At 34.4% G+C, this 23,427-nt stretch overlaps 1 protein-coding gene and 2 non-coding genes across 3 annotated transcripts; 2 read left to right on the top strand and 1 right to left on the bottom strand.

Annotated features, from left to right (window-relative positions):
• The first annotated feature begins 6,063 nt into the window (after nt 1–6,063).
• LOC144448019 (xylosyl- and glucuronyltransferase LARGE2s-like) lies at nt 6,064–21,914 on the top strand. The gene is made up of 18 exons (XM_078138168.1): nt 6,064–6,224; nt 6,801–6,877; nt 7,620–7,794; nt 10,476–10,546; nt 11,594–11,857; nt 12,584–12,670; nt 13,981–14,181; nt 15,367–15,456; nt 16,094–16,196; nt 16,525–16,655; nt 16,936–17,051; nt 17,359–17,407; nt 17,588–17,697; nt 18,044–18,116; nt 18,467–18,594; nt 19,036–19,134; nt 19,397–19,476; nt 19,650–21,914. Exons 1-18 carry the CDS (start codon nt 6,092–6,094, stop codon nt 19,652–19,654), a joined length of 1,992 nt encoding a protein of 663 aa, XP_077994294.1. The 5' UTR covers nt 6,064–6,091; the 3' UTR covers nt 19,655–21,914.
• Nucleotides 12,335–12,416, top strand: Trnas-uga (transfer RNA serine (anticodon UGA)). Its single transcript has one exon. It is a non-coding gene; the product is annotated as a tRNA-Ser (tRNA).
• On the bottom strand, nt 14,716–14,787 carry Trnaq-uug (transfer RNA glutamine (anticodon UUG)). The gene has a single exon. It is a non-coding gene; the product is annotated as a tRNA-Gln (tRNA).
• Nucleotides 21,915–23,427: the final 1,513 nt, after the last annotated feature.

Genomic DNA, 23,427 nt, shown 5'->3' with positions numbered 1-23,427 from the left:
TGCTGAATGATGCATCTATTAAATATTTTACATACCTAGAACATGTCATGTGAAAACTGAAAATGACTCATGAAAGAATTTGCAACATGGCAATTAGTTCATGTGATATGTTACAGATTTATTTTTAATATTCATATTTTGTTAATCAACTATGTAACATTGGTGTAGTTCGTTCATTTATTACACATGAAAATATTTGTGTATTTTTATTTGTACAACAGCTTTGCTGAAATCTGTGTTCTATCTCATACCTGCTATCTTGTTTAGTGTGTTTCTGCTATCACTAGGGACTCTTACTATTACCCAAGAGGGGAGAAGAGACCCTCATCAACCTATAGTTACTTGTCCATATGACCCTCTCTACTGGAAAACCCCCTCTGTACAAATAGACACTTCTGAATCAAAAGGAAGTGTAGATTTCTTTTGAGGCCCCAAATATTCATTTTCCTGTCAACTGTTAAAAGCTCTTTGGATCTGTTAGAAGCTTGCTTTCAATTGGCCAGTGGACTGCAACTTCTTCTCAGTTATCCTATCATATAAGCTGTTTCTCACACTGCGAAATGTTTGCAGCTGTTTGACCAAATACTGCAAGGAGTGCGGCTGTGTTGTGTGTATTGAATGAAATTGAATAGTCTTGATTATCTAGTAGTAGTTGGTATTTCAATATGTATCATACCGAACTACATAGCGCCCTCTCTTGGGCAAGGGCCCAGTGCTTTTGTTTTCACACTATGAATCAAGGAAAGAATAACAAAAGGCTTCATTACAAAATGTTGTTTGTACTTGTGTATATGTACCCATGTCTCACCAAACATTTTTGTGTCGCAATAGATGTTTGGATTCACATTTGCAATCTTGATATTATTATATTTGGCATCCAAATTTCAACATCAGGTTAACAAAATGAAAGAAATTAATACAGGACGTACTCTGAAATAGCAGATTGTAGGACATACTCTTCATGTGGAATTACTTTCATCTGAGCGTATATCTCTATCTCCATTCCCTACTATGATTTATAACCAAAATCCAAGATATTATCTGTTTACGGAGTTACGACTTGACTTAGATATAATATGTCTGTGCCTGCCATTACTTTTATCTACCAGAATCACACAATGTTTTATTTTGTTGGTCAAATGTTCAAAATGTTCCAAGTTTAGCAGCCATACTTTTTGTTGTTGGAAAGTACAATGTGTCCCGTTGTGATCATTATTTAAGCTTGTATCCATCCGTTCCTACTACCACGTTGAGTTTTGCATATTTGCATGACATCACTTGGGACAGAAGCCATCTGTAAGTCACTTCAATTTGTGATTTGAAATAAACGTTTATGAGGTTTCCACGGTAATGGCTACATTTTGGTAGTGTTGGACCTGACGTACTCATTTGTGAACCAAAAAACTGCTACGATGTAAACATACTCAAAAATGTTGATGAGATGTATGAGTTTTTCAATCTTGACTTCTGATTTTTTTTTACCTATATTTTCTGAAAATTAAGGAACACAGTAATAATAGTAGTATCTTTGCAGTGCTAATTTTGCTGTTCATATTCCAGTCGACTTCTTCTTTAAAGAAACAGGTCAAACTAATATGCCAGGTATTCCTACACTTATCTTTCACATTTCGTTCTACTTTCTACTCAGTAGCCATTCTTAACACAAAGTGACTTTTTTTTTTTTACAATTCACAATCCATGAGTCTTCTCAATAGTGCTAGATAGGAGCCAGATAGCAACAATTTGTGTAACAACAGCACCCATAAGGTTCATTTTAGTATGATTGATATATACTATACCTTGTAGAAGGAAGATAACCTTCAGTAATTGCACACAGCCAGTTGATTTCAGAATTGTTTCTGTGATTTTAAAAAGAGGTCGCTCACAGTTGTGTGTCTTTTAATATCCGACATTCTAACCAATTTTAACTTTATAATGTTTGTACTTAATTTGTGTTGTACTAGTGTCACTGAAAAATGTACAGTATATTGTATGCTTAGGTGGTAGTTCATTTTTGTTTGACATCGTAACCATGGCAGCAAGATGTAGTGATGTTCTGACTTTCAAAATGTATGTCACATAACTTTTATGTATTTCCCAGAAGACACTGCTTTAAAGTTGATTTGATTGCACCAAACCAAAGCTATTTGGCTGGCTAATCATGGCAAGCGATGGTTTTATGCAATGATTAGCACAAGTTATGTGATGTTACTTTTAATGTGACAGTATTAGAGGGCGCTGTTCATGTGATTTTGGTGATAGAAGGCACTATTTATTTGATTTTTGGATGATAGAGGGCAGTATTCAGGGAAATTATCAAATCTCCTCTGGTATTCCATCTACCCTATACCAGATTACTAAATATTGGAGATTTTTCAGTAGCTTTTGGAGAAGAAAAAAAATAAGGAAAAAAAATGATGTCAGTAATTTTGTCTTGAAAATTGTCAGCCTTGTTTATATGTTATGATGGTTGTGTGTAGTCTAGATTGGGTGATCAGTTTATCGGCAAACCGGGGTGAAAGGTCGACAAAGTAAACGGGGAATGACGAAGTCAGTGTTGATTTTCTAAGTTCAGTATACTTACAGGTGTTGTAATTCGTAGTTGTTCATTATTGCAATGTCTACTTAGAGATCTTAGCAGACAAAGATCCAATTTGTTTATAATGGTGTGAACTTTGACCTCTGACCTTTGATGCTAGACTAGTGAATTTTATGTATTGTTATACCAGTTTCTGTATGTCTGGGTTTTTAAAAAATGCGTTTCAATATCCACTTTAAATGTAGTGTATTGTATAGACTTTCACTTTAAATGTATAATATTGAACCTTTCATATTTTTCAGTATTTTTTAGGAGTGACGTAGTGAATCGTTATGTTGTCATTTATTTTTCATTGTTTTTCTTCTAATTAGATTTGATACCAGTAATGTGATTTTTTTATAGTATTTATAATTTCCATCGACTTAAGGAGTCCATACAGCTGTTTTGACGATTTCAACTTTTTTCATGATAAAAAAATGCCAAGATGGGAAAACATTGCTTAGAGAGATTGAAATTAAGACAAAAAATACTAGTATCTCTGAAGAAAAAAAAAACAGCCTAAAAAAGTAGGAGCTTACTTTTCAGAGTATTTTCCGCATGCTATAAAATTTGAGCCATTCCACCGATTAGAACGTATTAGATGTTCTTGTAACTCCTCCATAGTTGAAATTCATACCCATGGTATTTGGGTATGTACTGCTAGTTTCTATATATATACATGTGTGTGCGTGTGTGTGTGTGTGTGTGTGTGTGTGTGTTTATAGTTCTCGTAGTGTTAGTATTATGTGGTATCTTGCCATGCTATGAATTGCTGTCTAGATATTATTCCTGGCTCATTATCATATTCCGCCATCATTTTTTCTTGTACATTACGTAATCATGCAATAAATAATTTGTCTTCATGCTCAGAATTCAATTGTTGTGTGTAGGTTTTATTTGAAAAGACTGTGTCTGTGTGTGTGTCTGTCTGTCTGTCTGTGTGTGCATGTGTGTGTGTATGTATGTATGTATGTATATGTCTATGTGTGTATGTATGTATTATTTGTATGTGTGTGTATATCTGTGTATGTGTAAGTATGTATATATATATGTATATGTTTGCGTGTGTATGCTGGCAGGTAAGTAGATATGTATTTATGTATGTATAAACTAACATTTGTCACGCTATTCTGACATGCATCATAAAGTATGTGCCTGTGTATGTGTGTGAGCGCATATTTTGTGTGCATTTATGTCACCCTTTCAAGTCAATAATCATGCCTTTATTGAGCGCCCTCTAGTGGCTAAAAAGCGAAAATTGCCCTTCAACTTCAAATATATTAGTCCATGTGCGAGTAACATAGGTGAAAGACGCGTTTGTTTGGTTTATATTTTCTATCAATGAAACATTCATGCAACTATTTTGAACAGACCTTGTAAAAAATCGATGAGACCGTCATTCACTTTTATTAATATCACACTTTCATATAAATTTTTAAATATTTTGCTTTAGCTCCTGTTTTGCTCTTGTTTAAAAATCCTGTTTCTAGAAATAAAATATCAAAAATTGGTAGTAAAAAATGCTTTAAAACATTGTAGTGGGTGTTTTTTTTTTTTTTTTTTTTTGGGGGGGGGGGGAGGGGGGTAAGCTATCTAAAGTCAACGTTAGAGGGCGACATTCACTAATCGCATAATGCCAGTGAGGGCCGATAGGGAGGAAATGTGTACGTTGACAAATTTATTGTACCTTGTTCTAATAAAGTAATTATTATAGAGCGACAAGGCAAATTAAGATGGTTTTGAACAAGGAGTTTGGTGTGGGGTTGCGGTTGGGGTGGGTGGGGGTGCGGGTGGGGGTGGTTATGGGGGAGCAGGGGCATGGCGACGCGCGTCCGATACCATGTAGAGTCTCAAATGAGTTTCTTTCTTCTTTTTCACATTATAGTCAAAAACTACAATAATGATTATTTATCTTCTATTTTCCATAAAATCGTTTACAGAAATGAGAAGTATGCCAACTTTCTCGTCAAATATTTCATTACGAGAAACCTGTTGAATAAGCTTATATTTTGCTAAATATTGAACTGTACAATAACATCTGACGAAGATTAACGGTTTGAAAGTAAGTAATCCAAGAACAAACATGTCGGTATTTCAATAAAAATAATTGCACTCATCGCCGGGCTATTTCAAACAGTACAAGTTTACTTCTGTATTGCTGGGTCTCGAGTACAAGTATCATTTTGACCTTTGACCCGACTACTGATTGACAGTAAAGCTATATCACGTTTGCCTGACATGCGGATGGCAACATAATTGAAACATTTACAACGGGATTAAGCATGAACAAAAGACATTACCATGGCAACAAAAGATCAGGTCTTACAGCTCGGAAAATTATTGTGTGACATTCCAGAGAAACAAAAGACAAAATGTACATTGGATGTCACAGATGGGAAAGGTTCAGCAACATCCCGGTGCGGCGGTGGTGCACTATTACACGTGGAGACGATTGGCGCCGGCACGTATTTTTCAAACTTTTGAAAAAAAATTGATTCTGACGACAAAATCTTGGACAAAATTGGCGGCTAGAGAATTTCTCACTCCTTATATCATTTACATATCATGAAAAATCAGTGTTTGCCGAAAAATATTTTTAAAACATTCAAGAAGGAAAAGCTCAGTTTGGGTAACAGCTTGTAGATTTTACGTTAAATTTCACACGATAATAATATTGGGACGTGGCATTTGTATTCACATACGGGGCGTTTCTACGCAAATTTTGACTATTTGAACTTGATGTCAACGAATACTAAGAAGTCAAAAATATTGATTTGAAATTCACCTATGAAAACCTGTCACGAACTTATGTTTGAAATTGGAAACCAAAAATTAAAAAGAGCAAACACAGAAAAACCGTTCTCATGAGAAACGTGTTCCATGATGATGATTTAGTATCTGGTGAAGTATTTAGGTATTCTAATAAAAGTACGCATTGGAAATAGAATTATAGATAGTTTTCGTTGCTCAAGGGATTAAAACTGTGCACAGCTGGGCCCACTTGGTATCCTATGCTATCGATCAACAAACTCTCATTTCTATCGTACATGCGCCATCTTGGATCTGTCGGGGGAAAAAAATGAAAATTCTTCTCACCAAATATTACAAGCATGTTATTTTCATATATTTTTAAAGTCAATAATTTTAAGATTTCAAAATGAAAATAATCCACTAAGTTTTATCATTTTGAGGTAAAAATCAAAATAATGGAAAAAATATATGATATGACATTAGGTCGTCTTGTTTTGCCAATTTTCTCGCAAATAAGAAAACAACTGTACGACATAAATATTGTATTCGCAGTTATAATGGTCATGAATCTTTTAATAGTTATTCCGAACAAAAAAGATCGTTATTTCATATCAAAATTACTCAAAGTTCATAACAGATTTCCTCACAGGTCAAAGGTCATATGCCACATCTGTCACATGGTAATATGAATAACTTCTATATCGGTGACGTCAGTGTCTACGTGTGACGTTATCTGATGTGGAAGTGACTTTGTGTGAGTGTATGGTGTCGGATATTGGTGCCAAATTCTCCGCCGCCACGATGAAGGCTGCTATGACAGCAAGTCAGCTTCGTCCTATAATATTTGGAGTCACTTTTGCAACACAACTTATTTTGCTTTTTTACGTTTTTAGCGGTAAGTAAAATCATTTAAAACTCTCAGAATAGTCTCTCCACCGACGTCGATAATGTGACACAAATAATGTCACCATCAGTATCCCCTGTACATAATATAGTTCAGACCAAACGAAAATGTTAAATCTAAGAATTACCGTATTTTCACAAAGACTCAAATAAACACATTTCAAATATTCGTTAGACCGATTCCAGAAAGACTATTTTTTGCACTACAGCGAACATTTGATTTACCAAACTTGTGGGAAAATAACTTCTGAAAAATGTCCAAAAATAGTTACACATTGACATTGACCAGTTTATCAGTTCATATCTATGTTCGCCTCTTTCAAAAGTTCATACGCTTGAATTTAAGGAATAATTGAAGTATTTAGTAATTTATAGATAATTTTTGTTGAGATGGATATAAAAGTACAGTGATGACGAGAATTTGTAAAATCTGTCCAGATTTAGTGGACGGTCAAAGTTAATACCCGTTTATCATATCATTAATGTTTTATCTTGTCATACAATCTTTTAATCTATTTTGTGATTATAAACTGAAAATTTATTAATATTTTACTTTTGTTGATTTCAGCTGTTAGACAAGAAGAGTATATAGTTACACAAACAAGGTCCACCGGTGGTGGCGGTGGTGGTTACCATGGGTGTGATGTAAGTATCACTAGATATAATAATTATCTAAATCTGGTTACTACAAGAAATATTTCTTTTAGTCCTGTGTAACATCGAATTTATAGTTGTGTATTTAGTGGATGAAAAGTGTTCACTAAAGAAAGGTTAAGTTTATTTTCTGGGAAGTCATCGTGCACTGATTTAAAAATGCATGTTTTCTATGCATTGAGGTGACATCTCGCGTCATTCAGGTGAAACCGTGACCGGAAATACTAAAATAGGATTTCTCTTGTTACCTTGGAAACGAGAGATTAGTTTTTTTTAAATATTTTTTTTTTTCAAATGTCATCAATATTAATTAACGGGGAGTATGTAGAAATTTCATATATATATATATATATATATATATATATATATATATATATATATATATATATATATATATATATATATATATATATATATATATATATATATATATATATTGTAATCTCAACATTTATCAAAACATTTCAAACATAATCTTTGACCAGGCCTAATAGATATTGTGAACTATTATACAGGGTCACGTTTTAATATATCATTAGCATAATTTATAACTTTTAGCATCGATATGTCGAATATTAAGTCTACAATATCATATCAAATCACTGTGAAATAGGAAACTGATAAAGTTTATATACATGTATATGAAGTGTCAAGGAATCAAGATATGTATTCCGAAATATTCAAATGATGTAGATTTTGTAACACAGATATTTTCGTCTCCATTTCCTTACAGAATTTAAACATCATTATAAACATTCCATACAAAGACATAACTAGAAATTTGACGACAACATTAAAAGCCATTTTCTTCTATCGGACGACACCGATACACTTTCACTTCATAGTTGATCAAGCGAGAACTGGCTATGTGCTGCGAATGTTGTTTACAACGTGGAACGTACCAGGAGGTAGGTGTACAAACCTTGATCGGAAAACTTCGGAGATCATCGTGGCTGTTTTCATGACAACAGGGGTCAAATGTCATGTTGGCGGCCATGTTTGATTTTCGAAGAGAATGATCTACTTAGATTCAATAGACTGAAATGCAACGAGAAACTATTAAGGCCACAGGGGCGTGTAATATTTCATAGATTGTTGTTTTCCAGGTCTATAGACTAAATATAACAACATTTTGACTATATATTCCTACCTGTAAGGGGAAGAGAGATTTCTTCGTAGTATAGAGATTGATACATTTGTAGCAGCAAGATTCGTACGATATTTTCCTAAGAAAACGGCATTCTAAGCAATAAGAAAACAACAATATATGAAATATTACACGCCCCTGTGATTAAGACATGCACGCATGTCAGTTGTGCAAAATTACTGTTAAGTTAAACAAACGTTATCATGGAGTATGATGTAATCTCTCTCCGAATTAAGAAGCACACGTTAAGATTCCACACTGTTAGCACCTTTGGAATTAAAAAAACGAAAGAAGATATTCGGAGTCACAATAATATCACATTTGAATAGCAACTTTAAAGTTGTCATAGTGTCAACTTCTACTCACAGATTTACATAGCAACGAAATGGTTTATATTAAAACGTGACGATCTTAAGAACGTAAAATAAATAATCTTGGATAAATATTTCGTCCTGATCTTAAACTTCATTAATTACGTATGCATAGAAAAGGAGAAAGGTCGTTGACGCGTGCTCGTGACATATACATATGCCTTTCCTTGTAAACTTTATCAAAACATTCGTGCATGATTTTACTAACGTTTGTAAGATCGTACTAAGTAGTCATTTTAGCCTTTTTGTAATTATTGTAACCATTTTGTTGTTTTTAGCTTTATTATATTAATAAATAGAAAAGGCGCTTTAGAAAATAAATAACTTTAAACTTTAATCGTATTGATTAACGAAATATAACAAAATCTGTCATTTTTGATAATTTAATTTTCGTCCCTGTTACATCAAAACGATTTTACTGAAAGAGTTCAAATACTTAGTCATCACTATTTGATTGAAATGTTTGACTTTACGTCAGAAACAACATTAAACATTTCGCAAACATGTACGATATCAGCAAATATGAACGTAAATTGAATTCCTACGACACATGTACACTTTCAATTTTGTCAGACGTTTATGTTAATTCCCCGCATTTCACGCTGTCTGTCAATCATTTGACCTATCTAGGTTTCTCAGTTTTGACACGTCACCTCACCAGCTTAGTTGATACAAATATCACGTGACTTCAAAAAAAATAATAAAAAAACAGGATGTAGACCTAAATATGATTTATAAAATGTAACAAAAAAAACCCTATGTAGGATTACTTAGTCAGAAGGGAATGAAAATTAAAGGTTTATATTTTCAGCAATCTTATATCTTTGAATGAAGCTGAATTTACTGAAACGAAATTTATCAAATGCATTGTGCGTATGCCGCAGGCATTCTATAAGTCCTTTTAAATATATTCATGAAACAGAACTGTACTTATAAATTTACTACTATAGCAGTATAATCACTCTTTGCTCTTAAAGTCAGCTGTTGGTGGTTTGCCACTGTGTAACCAGTAAGCCGATTACAGTAACACACTGGATACTGTATACACCAACAGTTGTCAAAATGTACTACCGAACCAAAGTAGACTCTCAATTAGGGTGACGTTTTTTATTTCTCGCACAGGGTTTTTTTGTTAAAGATTACATAAAACGAAATACAGATACTTATATATATATATATATATATATATATATATATATATATATATTATCATGAAAAGCCTTGTTCCATCTCAATTGTTACGTCGGAAATCTTCTCCAAACTTCTTCAAAATTTGTCTTAATTAAAATAACTTTATTTATGTTGTCTCGGTCAGCCTCCAGCCTGTAAAAGTCATGACGTCATTTGTGGTCATCCGTCACAGCATTCATATGACAGCCCTCGTATCATAATTCTGTTCCCAGGAGAATTATTATATCCGCTGTTTTATCTTTGCTTTTTTAAAGACTTACATTTCATTTTTACATACATTTTTATTATTTATACAACATTTTTACAACTTAAATCTAAATGCTATTGTCATAATTCGTAGCAATAAAAGCCCTAAGATTAATTGCAAAATGGAGTGAACAGACGTGAGGACAAATAAAATTAATCCTTTTGGTTGACAGAATTAGTCAATATTGTCTGTGTCCAATTTTGAATTAAACATGGTTTCTGAGAGATTTTCATACAGAAAGTTGTATTTGCTGGCATACCCCCACTTACCCCGTGCATTAATGATATTTGCATATCGAAGGAAAATATCTTGCCATGTATCAACATTCTCAGACATTTAAAGGACCACTTTGATTTCCAAGTTGCAGGTTCCATAGCCTTTTGTGTTTATTTTTTTGTTGCAGTTCCCATGGCAATTAAAGATTCTTAACTTGTTGAGATTAAATATTCTAGATCTAATAAAGTTTACACTAGCTGACGTTTTGGGAATAATCCCTCAAATATCCAAATCCTCACAGTATTTAGATGTATATAGTAACTGAAGTTAAGGTGAATATGTAAATCATTTCGACCAGAACAGTGACAATTTTTTTCCATCTTGATTATGACTTGTAATTTCTGTTTTTCTTTACAGTTAATTGTTCTACATACTCACCAACAGAAATACGTGAATTGTTGGATAATCCATCCACTAGGATAGCAAGGGTAGGTAGAAAACAAATAAAGAAACACCCAACTAGACGAGCAAACAATATATAGAGTACTCCAAAGACGGTTTGAACGTCTTTGTGCTATCATCACCTTGAACATGGCTGTCATGACAACAGGCTTCAGTGACGTCAGAGAAGGACTTACGTATACGAATGCTAATGACCGAACATTAAAGTGCAAGCCAACTTAACAAACAAAACAAACTGAATAAACCAAACAAACAACAAACAGACAAACAAACAAACAAACAAACAAACAAACAAACAAACAAACAAACAGACAGACAGACAGACAGACAGACAGACATACAAACCCTTCTACCTACAAATAACTTTCTGAAAATACGACTGATAGACTGTAAGACTAAATATATAGCTATTTATCATTAGTCCGAAATCTATAACGAAGATACAAATAGACACATCCTATAAGTAGGCAAAGTCAACCTACAAACAAGGCTCTGATCAGTATTTTCCTTGTCTGTGGGTTGGCCTGAAAATATACAGAGAGACAGGGAGACATGGGGAGACAGGGAGCCACAGAGACAAACAGAGAGATAGAGAGACAGACAGGCAGACAGACATACAGAAAGACAGATAGACAGACAGACAGACGAAGACGGAAAGACAAACAGCGAGACAGACAGAGAGAAAGAAACAGACAGACAGACAGACAGACAGACGGACAGACAGACAGACAGACAGACAGACAGACAGACAGACAGACAGACAGACAGACAAAAATGATATATCAAGCCAAGTACAACAAATTCATTGATTTCCAAAAAAGATTCAACTACTTACAACGAGTACATTAAATTACAGTTTTTTGTCAACTCTAATTATCGTTCTGATTTAGTCTTTTAATCATAAGAACCTCTGAGTTAGTTTCTTCAATATGAGACAATTTCAAGTACATTCCGAAAAACTCATGGTGCAACTTTGATTTTGTTATGAGATGATCCCTCAATTGCTCATGTCCACGTCCACGTCCACGTCCGATATTTGTACTAACTACGGTATATTTTGTCAATTTCTACAGCTTATGTACTTTGATTGCAATACGATATTCCTAAGTGATCCGGCAGAAATATGGGCTGAGTTCGCCAATTTTGCACCTGGCCAAGCTATTGGTGTCGTCGGTTTGACCTATGAACCCCAGGATTTGAATGTTAATGTGATGTTGTTGGAAATGTCTCGCGTCATGGAGCTAAAACTGGATGATGTTTTACTCAAAATTGGGATTGGTGCTCAGAGTGGAAGTCCGTCAACAGATCCTTTTGAACACACTCAAGAATTACACAAAGTAAGCTTTAGTCAACACGCCAGTTAATTGAGAGAGAGAGAGAGAAGAGAGAGAGAGAGAGAGAGAGAGAGAGAGAGAGAGAGAGAGAGAGAGAGAGAGAGAGAGAGAGAGAGAGAGAGAGAGAGAGAGAGAGGGAGAGAGAGAGGGAGAGAGAAAGAGGGAGGGAGTGAGGGAGGGAGGGGGAGAGAGAGAGAACACGGAAAGTTTTTACCGCATAGAATTTACAAAATTTAATTATAGTATTATCGTATATTTTTGGTAGTACTTCCTAAAGTTTGGAACCAAGTAGGCCCAGTTTGTGTGGTGTACAAAGTTGTGCATTATGATAGATTAGCATCAACATTTGTAAATAAGGAAAACACATTTCTCCGTTACTATAACCTTTTTATTCAGCGGTTACCAAGACAACGTCAATATATCTAGGTAGAGAATAAATTTGATAACTTTCTGACATCGAAACGGACGTTTTCTTCATCAGCTGCGATGGCCGAGTGGTTAAGGCGTTGGACTTGAAATCCAATGGGGTATCCCCGCGTAGGTTCGAATCCTGCTCGCAGCGAACATTTATTTCGTTGATTTGACCAAAGGTCGAGATATGCTCAGAACCGTTCTTATTCTGTACTGTGGAAAAAAAAGTATTTTGATAAACTGAGTCATGGTTTATATATGACAGAAATGGCTAACATGGTAACTGGTAACGAATCCATTTTTTCTTTTAATTTACAGGCCATACTTTCTGTAGTTGGTAGCAACCCAGAGGTTATTTCCTTGTTGCCATGCAACTATAACTTGGACTTCACCAACTCTTCATTGGTATGTAAATCATTATGTACTTACGCAGTAACGTTTTGAAATACATGGCGAACAAAATAATTATGTGTTTAAAATAGAATGCTATCAGAAATAGGATAGGTAGAGTGGGATTTTATTTTATTTTATTTTATTTTATTTTATTTATATTTTAAATTGTTTTTGTATTTGAAAAAAAAAATATTGCTTTGATCCAAAGACAATCTGTCAGAATACCCATTTCTGTGATAGTTTAATGAAATATGTACAGACGTCACTTGGGAAAGAGGAAGTTCTCATTTTTAAAAAAAAAATCTTTAAATCGGCTTAAACTAGGGTAGTGTGGTTATCTGAAAGACACAACTTTTTATTTGGCCTAAGTTTGATAAATACTAGTAAATAACACACATCTAAGTTATGCATGACTGGTTCCTTTATTTTCTGAAGTTATTTACATAAGCTTACAAAGTACGACAACATACATGTACACGAGTCTCTACATTTTAACAGTACAAGTTCAATAAAAATGTCTTATATACAATAGCGATCAGCTCTCAAATATTTGTGATACCTTTAGAATGTTGACTATCAACATATGAAGGTAACACATTCGTCAACACTCAGCATTATTATAGGAGATTTTTCTGTGACCGACCCAAACCCAGGGTGAGTGTTCTACAGACTCGATGGGTAGGCTGTATCACTCAGCCGTGTCTCACTCACAAGACGAGTGCGAATTTGGGGGGACTCCTGGAGTAATGACTCGAAAAGTCGGGGACGATTACTCACACGGAGCCCGCAGGTGCTATGTTTGCCGGGCCTGGGTGACTCTGGGATAGCCTGTGGACTGACTGGGAAAGCCTTGACAGTTCCACAGCAACGTGATATAGAGCGTGCTACATAGCCCTGTCACGTAGTCCCAAACCCGAATGTATCTCTGTAGCATTTGTGTTTGTTTGTTTGTTTGTTTGTATTTGTCTGCATAACAGAAAATCACTGGGAGGAATTCCCAGCACAAAAATTAAAAAAAACAAAAAACAAAAAACAAAAAACACTCAGCATTGTTGTGTGAGAAATTGTGTTTGTCATCGTATCATGAAGCCAATGAATGAGTTAGTAAATTAAATATCCATGACGGCATACGTCATGGTACGAGAATGAACTTTTCTGTATCAAGTCGGATTCTTTGAATGCTCACAATGTGTTTGCAATAGTAAACACAGTTTGTAAACACAGTTTGAGTACGTGGGTTTCAGATTCAAATTTTCCATTCTTATCACATTTTTCAGCAATCTACAACTAATGTTTTTATTGTTTTTATATTCCACCATCAGGACTGTTATTTGCAGTTAGGTAATGTCCTTTCCTTCCAGTCTGCAAACTCATTCGGAGAGGATGAACAATTCAATGTCGATTATCGCGGTTCCTTCAGAAACCAATATTTCAATTTCTTGGATTATGATGGCAATCTATTTCGTAATAAAGTTATTGGATGTGGTATAAATATTACTAAACCAGAAAAAGTTGTTAGACTGGTAAGTAATTTTACATTTTCTTAGAGCCAATATAACTGGCCCCATGGTGTAATCCTTAGGATGTAAGACTGCCTGGAAATACCACGTGCTGTAGGCATTCGATTTAGTCACTCTCATTGGTCTTGGCTGCCTTCTTTTCACAAGAAGGCGAGCCATTGAGACTGTCTTTTAATGAGGAAAAAAATACTCCAGCGATCCGAGGTCAAATCTCGGTTGGACTAAACTAACTTTTACCAGTTATAAATTAAAATAATTTTTGCCGACCAAGTATTCTCCAACTTACATTAGGACACCTATTTCTAATTGTTATGTCATAAAATATATGAAAATTAACATGTGTATTTCCTAAAAACACCTTTCACTCTCTCTCAAGATTATGACATAATCTACTGTATTTTTATTTAATAGCCTGAGATCGGAAAGTGGTGGAATTAAACAATTTACAACTGTTGTGATGTGTATATAGAATGTTGCCAAGTAACAGTTTTGCGAAACTTTGCTCATTAATAGAATTACAGTAAATGAAAAAAAAACAGGTCCCACCGAGATTTGAACTCGGATCGCTGGATTCAAAGTCCAGAGTGCTAACCATTACACCATGGGGCCAACAACTGGTAGGATCGCGGATTATTGCTGTCAAAGAAATTTCATTTTTTTTCTATAAAAAAAAATAATGTCGAGCCTAGAAAATATGTTCAACATATGCATGACCTAAAAGCAAAAATTATAATTAAAATATAATTTACAAATGTTTACTTTTCAGGCTACATTGCTTACTTTATACATGCCTTTGTTGTTAGATTTCACATGTATTGAAAAAACATTGTGATACATATTTTTCTCAGTTTTTCTTCTCCTTTGTCTGTTTATCTGTGTCTGTCTGTCTGTCTGTCTGTCTGTCTGTCTGTCTGTCTGTCTGTCTGTCTGTCTGTCTGTCTGTGTCTTTGTTTGTGTTTGTGTTTATGTCTGTGTCTGTCTGTGTTTGTTTGTTTGTAAGTGTGTGTGTGTGTCTGTGTCAGTGTGTGTTTGTGTTTGTGTTTGTGTTTGTGTTTGTGTCTGTGTCTCTGTCTGTGTCTCTGTCTCTGTCTGTGTAATCATGATTGTGTATTTCTCAAGCCATTTAACGATTCCTGACGTTTTACTCTAAATATTAGACACTGATTCTTTATCCCCCATCTCTTTTAGTTTCGTAATGGTGAGCTGGATTGCTCAGTGTTCTTTGCCAGGGAAAACTGGGTGATTCGTACCCACACATACTTCGTTGGTAATCTTCCAGTAAGTATACAGTGATAGATTTATTCAAATTGTACAAATATTGCATTTCTTCTATATACTATTTACTGTTGATGTTGATGCCATTAGAAAGTTTGACGATAGGCTTTCTAAACGTAAAACTAGCCATAAGTACAGGAAAGCTACGATAATGTAGACGTCAACCTTTAGTGTACAATGTCATTGATAACATACGCCTCGAAGTAGAAAGTCGAATATAAATTCGACATAGATCGCACATTGATATATATATATATATATATATATATATATATATATATATATATATATATATATATATATATATATGTGTGTGTGTGTATATATATATATATATATATATATAGTATCAAACTCGTAGAATAGAGTGCTCGATCCTTGGGTAAGCATCGAGCAACATATTGGCAGTTGTCTGATGATCACACACACACACACACACACACACACACACACACACACACACACACACATATATATATATATATATATGTATATATATATATATCTTATTGATATTTAACACTACAATTTACAGTTACAGTATTGTCCTAATCTTTCAAGACGAGCATCTGTGTGCGGTCAACAAACATTTATGAACGACATGGTAGCCATAATACTAATTTGTTTTCCTTTTTTTCAGAGGGAAGTAGACCAAACAGGACCAGTTGAAATTACGCTGTCTTTACAATCTACATTTGACAGGTTCTATCAGATGTTGGAAAGAATTGCAACATATTGGACAGGTATGTCTGTCTGTCTGTCTGTCTGTCTGTCTGTCTGTCTGTCTGTCTGTCTGTCCGTTTGTCCGTCCGTCTGTCTGTCCGTCTGTGTGAGTCCGGTGTTCTAACCATTACACCATGGGGACCAACTGTTGACTACTGAAATGCATCATAAAGATTGGTTGACAGTAAAATGAACTACTGGCAAATAACTGCATGAAATTCAATTCAATTCAAATTCAATATATTTTAACCATCTTTATGTTAACCAAACTTTAATATGGGGAATTGATATGTTGAATCTGAGGTGTCACCACCTTTTATTTACATAATTTTTCCATTCATTCTCAAGGTCCAATCAGTGTTGCTGTGTATGCAACTGATGTTCAAAGTCAAGTTATTCCTGGAATGTTCGAAATGTCTCAAATTCTGAAAAATCGTAACAACGTTGCTGTTCACGTTGGCTACGTAGAACGAGAAGTGGTAAGTACAGTTTACCCTTTGACCTAATGACGTACATGCCAGTGACCAATCAAATGATACGTAGACGGTGGAACGAATAACTGCGCAGTCGCTTTCAAAGTAAATATTCAGTGTTAAAATATTCGTTCTGAAACATTGAAGCCACTTTGTAGTTTAGAAATATGCGACATAAATGACTTTTACTTCCCTTCGATAAATCCAACACATTGGCATACACAGTAAGTTCAAATATAAATCTTATGCCCTCTGTACATGAATTTTCGTCTTTTCTTTATTGCAGGGTCAGTATCCATTCAATCACATGAGAAACATTGCCATGGACGAAGTCAACACTACATATTTATACATAGGAGAAATTGACTTTCTTTATAAACCAACACTTTATGAAGAACTCAAGTAAGTTGACTCACATTAGTTCATAATTTCCTTGTTTTTTCGGACTTTTTATTCGATGTAATTTTTATGATAAGTTTCTCAACTCTGCTTCATCAATTTCTGAAGACTGTCCGAGTTAAATCTAAGATGCTCACGGATTCTAAGGGACTTGTAGATATCTTGATTGTAGTGCATAAATATGAAAATATGAACATTAATTTGGCTAAAACATTACATTGAAGAAAGTAGTGGCAATAATATGACATCTTTCTTGCTACACTACCAATTTCCACAATATTTCTAAACTTTTTTCTTCTTCAAATTTCAGAGATATCGTACAGTGGTTTGTAACGTCAGGGGGTGGGATGGAGCGAAAGGTATGTTGTACATTTTTATTTAAAAAAAAAGGAATTACAACTTTTCTGACTTCAATTCTCAAAAAATATGTTGAACAAAATTTTCTAATTACCAACTGTATTCGAGAAATTCAACGTAAACCGTGATAAATTCAGGCTGATATATTTTCCTAAATTTTGCTTTAATTTTTTGTATTTCAGGCTCTGGTTGTACCTGCATATGAAGTGAATAGGCTGAATGTGAGTTATATACCAAGTACTAAAGCTGAACTGATTCGTCTGTGGGATAACGAAGATCTACATCTCTTCCAGTAAGTTAGAATTTCTTCCACTGATATCAGGTGTAATCTAGGTTATCTCTTACCCTCCCCCGCCAACACAAGCACCAGTCTGAGAATCATCACAATCACCACTATCAACATAAGTACCACCCCAGTACCCACCGGCACCATTATCAACACCTCCACCACCAACACCATCACCACTACTACACCGCAGTACCACTTGCACCAACATCACGATCACTACCAACACATCCACCACTAACACCACCTGCCCTACCACCACCACCAGATATCAGAACCCAATCGTCATCTCCATCAACAATCAATAACTGTGTACGAGACATTAACCTCGTGACTTCTTTCATCTCAACAGCTTCTGGGATTTCCCACAAGGCCATTTACCATCAAATTATACCCGAATTATGATGGAAGACCAACCTTACCCTGTAAGTAATAACATCTTATATCTACAACACTGTACTACACTGCAAAAGTGTTCGATATATTGATAACTGTAAGTTACTGAGAGTCTTATTAAAGTGAAGGGGTAAAAATGTGGAATTTTATTTGATATATACACATTTGAAAGTTTTGTGTGAATTCGCTTTATATTAATTTCAACTGGTTATTTTGACTGTTTGACAAATTTTAGGAGTGTGATATTTCATCATATTCTTTTCTGACCAATCACCAATCTGTTTCTTATTGAGAACAATTCGAGTGTACGAAATACACATCTCTTTCAAACAGCTATTTTTCTTGATAAGATTTTTTCATGTCCATTTGTCTTGTTTAGATCATATGGGAGAAGGGATATGAACCCTACGTAGTATTGCTGAATAAAGCACTTCCTGAATTCCCACTTCGGTTTTCTGGACAAGGACATGACAAGATAGCTTTTATTCATATTCTCGTATTGGAAGGGTAAGTGTCATTAAATGACGTCATATTCTCGTGATGTCACGTGGCGTCAGGGATTTTTTAGCGTTATGATAGAGTAGGCATGAGTGACGTCACCTAGACATGCATACATACATACATACATACATACATACATACATACATACATACATACATACCCACCTACATACATACATACATACATACATACATACATACCCACCTACATACATACATACATGCATACATACACACATACATACATACATACATACATACATAGTCATGCTTATATGTACTTACACAAACCTCATCTAGTATATGTGTATTACTTATATTGATGTGTGCCTTGGAATGACTAGATAAACTCCATATTAGTGTATTCATACTATCACTATTAGTCTCTTTTGTAATTAAGATATCTTTAAGTGTAATTGTCTCCATCATACCATTTATCCCATTCAGATACGAATACTGGATATTACCCGATTGCTGGATGGTACACACACCACATTGGCCAAGTCCAAGCAGAGCTGCATGGCTAGAAGATGTCAACTATAACCAGTAAGTCACTATAGACCTGTACATTTGACGTCATCGTGACCTTTGACCTGTGAACACATTCTTTACGTGATTACATCATATTTATTTACATATATTCGGTACTATACCAAAGAAAGGAGCATTCGTTCTGTTGATATCAATGAACACATTTATCTGTATTGTAAATGTTTTTTTTTTGAAATTTATCACTGTTAGTGTTCGTTAAAAAATCTAATCTTTTGACAAACAATGACTTATTCCATTTCTTGTGTTAACCTTGCAGGTGTGTATATGCAGTTGCATGGAAATTCTTCAAAGATTTGGAAGCTAAGTATGGTACCGAACACAGCAAGAGCATCATGGGTAAGTAGAATGTGATTCCAATTTCCTAACACAGTTTTACAAACCAAATCTCTGCTTAATGATTAAGGAACGGATGCAGGTATGCATGGAATATTTTTATAATTTCTTATCATTTTCTGAGTTTTAATCTCTTACGCATATGTTATATTTCTATTACTTATTATTTTTTTCAGGTTAATTCGGATTTCAAGTGGTGACTGGTCTAGACAGGAGACACCTTAGTTGTTAGTCGTAATGCTATATTACATTCCAGCTTTGTAAATTATTTATTAAAACGTGACGTCACAACATCTGGTGCATCGAATGTTCGGAACAGTGTGAATACTGACCTTTGAGCTATGACTATTTATTACTTGTTTTCGAGCTTTGTATCCAACATGATGTGACCTTAGGTTTGAATAATGTTGATAATATCGATGAAATGCATTTTTCATAACCATTTCGGCAATCACAAAAAAGCGGCAAAGCAAGTGTAAAAAAATGAATGAAGCAACTGTAAAACTGAAGAAGTAATTTAAGAAGAGAGAAGACCCAGTGTAGTTATTGTCTTTAAAAATATTATTAATTTAATGGTTACCGAAACATTGTATTCTGAAATATTACAGATCTTTTTGAAGAAGCTTGCCCAAGCAGTTAATCGAACTATCACGATCAGTGAGACTGATCACAAGGTTTCATGTTGATATAGACAAAAGGATAACACAACGAACATCATATACACAGTGCTGACTCTTTATTTAGTCAATGCTATAAACAGTAATTGCATGAAAGAAACAGTTCAGTTGATTGCTGACCATGGATTTTGTTTGAACTTCAAGAAATTATATCTCATGTCTATTGGAATTTTAGTAGTGTGCATGTTGTTACTGTTTATATCATTAACTAAATAAGGAGCCCACATTGTGTAAGTGATGTCTATGTGTTATCTTTATGGTGTCTATTTCAACATGAAACCTTGTTATCAGGCTCACTGATCTTGATAGTTCGTTTAATAGCCTGGGTAAGCTTCTTCAAAAAGAGCCGTAATAAGTTCAAGTGTTAGCTTCACATCTATTATTTTATATGAAGAATATGATGGACAAAAAAAACTTTACAAAAATAGCAAAATGTTAAATTGAAAATTCGTATAATGTCTATATAGTAGGGAATTAGGTTGGTATGGGAAAGTAGTTCATTTGTAACTGTGGTGTATGAGGTTTGATATAGGGCATAGATGTCCACATAACAATGGACACCTTCCTTGTGAGCAGGATGTCTTAGTTTCGCTCTGTTTCATTTATATGTATGATGTGTAGTGGTTCATTGCAACAGATGGTTACACACGTTCAACCCATGTGCAGTAAAATGTTTCTATATATAGTGTTTCGAAAATAGATTAGGAACATACACTTAACGTGAACTGTGCCTTGGATATAAACTAAGGAAAACGCTAACCCATTCTCAGATATTAAAAAAAAACAGGCGTTATACACAAATTTTTCAAGTAGCGGTCAAAATGGTATCAAACCTAATCCATTGTGGCCGCCAAATACTTTGTGAACTCTATGGGAAAATAGAATATTGTCAATTTCCTTTTCAATAAAAGACTTAGGAGCCCAAATTTCTTATTTTAAAAGGACCAATAGCATGATTTCATATGGCAGAATTTAAATGGATTTTTAATAACTTCGACTATCAGGGATTTGCGTCCAAGAGGTGCATTTCATTTCCAGGAGTAAATGTCTCTACAATTCTTTATTAAATGGTGTCTTGCCGAGCTCTTCTGCTGATGCTTGCCAAAACGATACTTACGTAAACATAGATGACAAGTATTGTTATAAAGACGAAGATTATGACGTTATAATTTATGCATATCAATGAGGTTGCATTCCTAGATCAAGTCCTGTTCAGTCTCATATTTCTCACCAATAAAAAATATGTATATTTGCCGTCTTCGTGTACAAAATTATCAAACTTAAATATAATCTAATCATTGCAAAATTCGCGTTTATATTAATTTTGCCTCTTAATGTTACCAGGAGTAAATATGGGTAGAATTTCTCGTTTTGATTGTCAAATGACTAAGTAGTATTCATACAAATCATGCAAAGTTATGCTTACATTTTTGGAATGATTTTTACAACAGTTGCTGACTTGGAAGAATCCCCTGTAGGATATTAGCTAAGATACACAAGGAATACACTAAAATAAACACTATCACAAGTTGTATAGTGTCTTACAAAATACTCTTAATTTTCATTCATTATTAAGCTTTTTCCAAAAGAGACAAATTTGGGATAACGTATCTTAAATTGTAATAAATACAGATAATATACTTGTAAGGGGTGCCACAAATATATATTTCTCCACGTGACCGATTTATGAAAACAAAATTCTCTCGATAGGTTTGATTGTTTGTAAAATACCAACGTGAATTAATGAATAAAGTGTCATGTATATTTCACCATCACGTACTTTTGTATCTGTGTCTATTTTGCACGATTACTTTGTTTGAGTTCTTCAGTGTGCGAGTGTGTTAGTGTATTTTTTTATTTTTGTTGACTCGGTAACACTAATAATTATCAGAACAAGTTATGGTTTGAGCATGCGCATATGGACAGCACTGTTTGTTTGATTTTAGAAATGTAATTAGTATGTACGTACGCATGTATGTATGTATGTATGTATGTATGTATGTATGTATGTATGTATGTGTGTGTGTGTGTGTGTGTATGTATGTATGTATGTATGTATATTGAAAAAAGGAACATGCAAATAAATATTAGTACTCGCCTTCAACTACACTTGCATCACAAAATTGAAAAATTCTCTTGGTTCTTATGGCATGTTTTTGTGAGTTAAACATTTGTTTAAAGTGATTATCTTGATTGTTAAAAACATATCGGGAGCGTTAACCTCATAATATTAGTATTTGGCATTCGGCTGAATGTAAGTTAACATGTGCCATGCTATTCATAGGCATGTTAGTAAATATACTCTAACTAAAAATTGTAATTCAAAGGAAAATTCACCTGTGTTACTAAACCATAGTATCAACTCAAACTTTGGTTCCAAACACAACACAAGAAAGAAAAGAGCGTGTGTTCGGAACAAAAGTTTAATTTGAAACTATAAATTGCTCAATGCAAGTATTTGGTTTGAGTGACCTCTGACCCAACATAACCATATATGTCATAAATCGAGTATACAAACATCGCTAGTTGAATCTGAATTTCGTTAATGTAATTTCATTATTGCGAACATGTATCTCACATATCCTAACATGTATCTCACATACCATAACATGTTTGCAAAATACTTGGCATTTTCGTTTATAATTTATAAAATCGAAAGGTACTCTGCTGGTTCATCACTGTATGTGTCATAAACGCTTCTTTAACAACATGTAGTGTGCATAAACATTCAAGCCACAACGCAAGTATTATTTCCGATGTCATGGTAACAGGTGTGTGCATCTATTTTACATAAGCAACCAACCAACAAAGGAAACAGACCAGGAAGCACACACAACACACTTACATACAGATACATCAGATATACACACATGCACGTTGCATGTTTTTTCCACTTCCAATTTCGTCGATGGTCGTTGACGTCTAATAGGAGAGATCAATAGTTCAATGTAGGGTTAAAAACTAAATTCTTTTAGTTTGTGGTGGTGGTGGGGGGGGGGTTGTGTGGGGGTGGGGTGGTGGGCTTTGAGCCATTTTAGTTTTTATCCCACAAAACGGTTTTACTTTTAATGAATCTGTCAGTACTCCTACAAACAAAAATTTCAGAATCTTTAAAAAATCATGTCAAGTTGAGAAATAATTTCGCTATAGTGAATGCATGACACTACAATAAGTAGTCAATAAAAGTACTCTTTTTCCTCTTTACATACTGGCTTTGTATTCATAGAATTGCATACTACTACATACTGGCTTTGTATTGATAGCACTACACACTACT

The sequence above is a fragment of the Glandiceps talaboti genome, chromosome 17 (genome assembly GCF_964340395.1).
Source record: "Glandiceps talaboti chromosome 17, keGlaTala1.1, whole genome shotgun sequence".
NCBI lineage: Eukaryota > Metazoa > Hemichordata > Enteropneusta > Spengelidae > Glandiceps > Glandiceps talaboti.
This window is presented reverse-complemented; position numbering and strand designations above follow the sequence as displayed.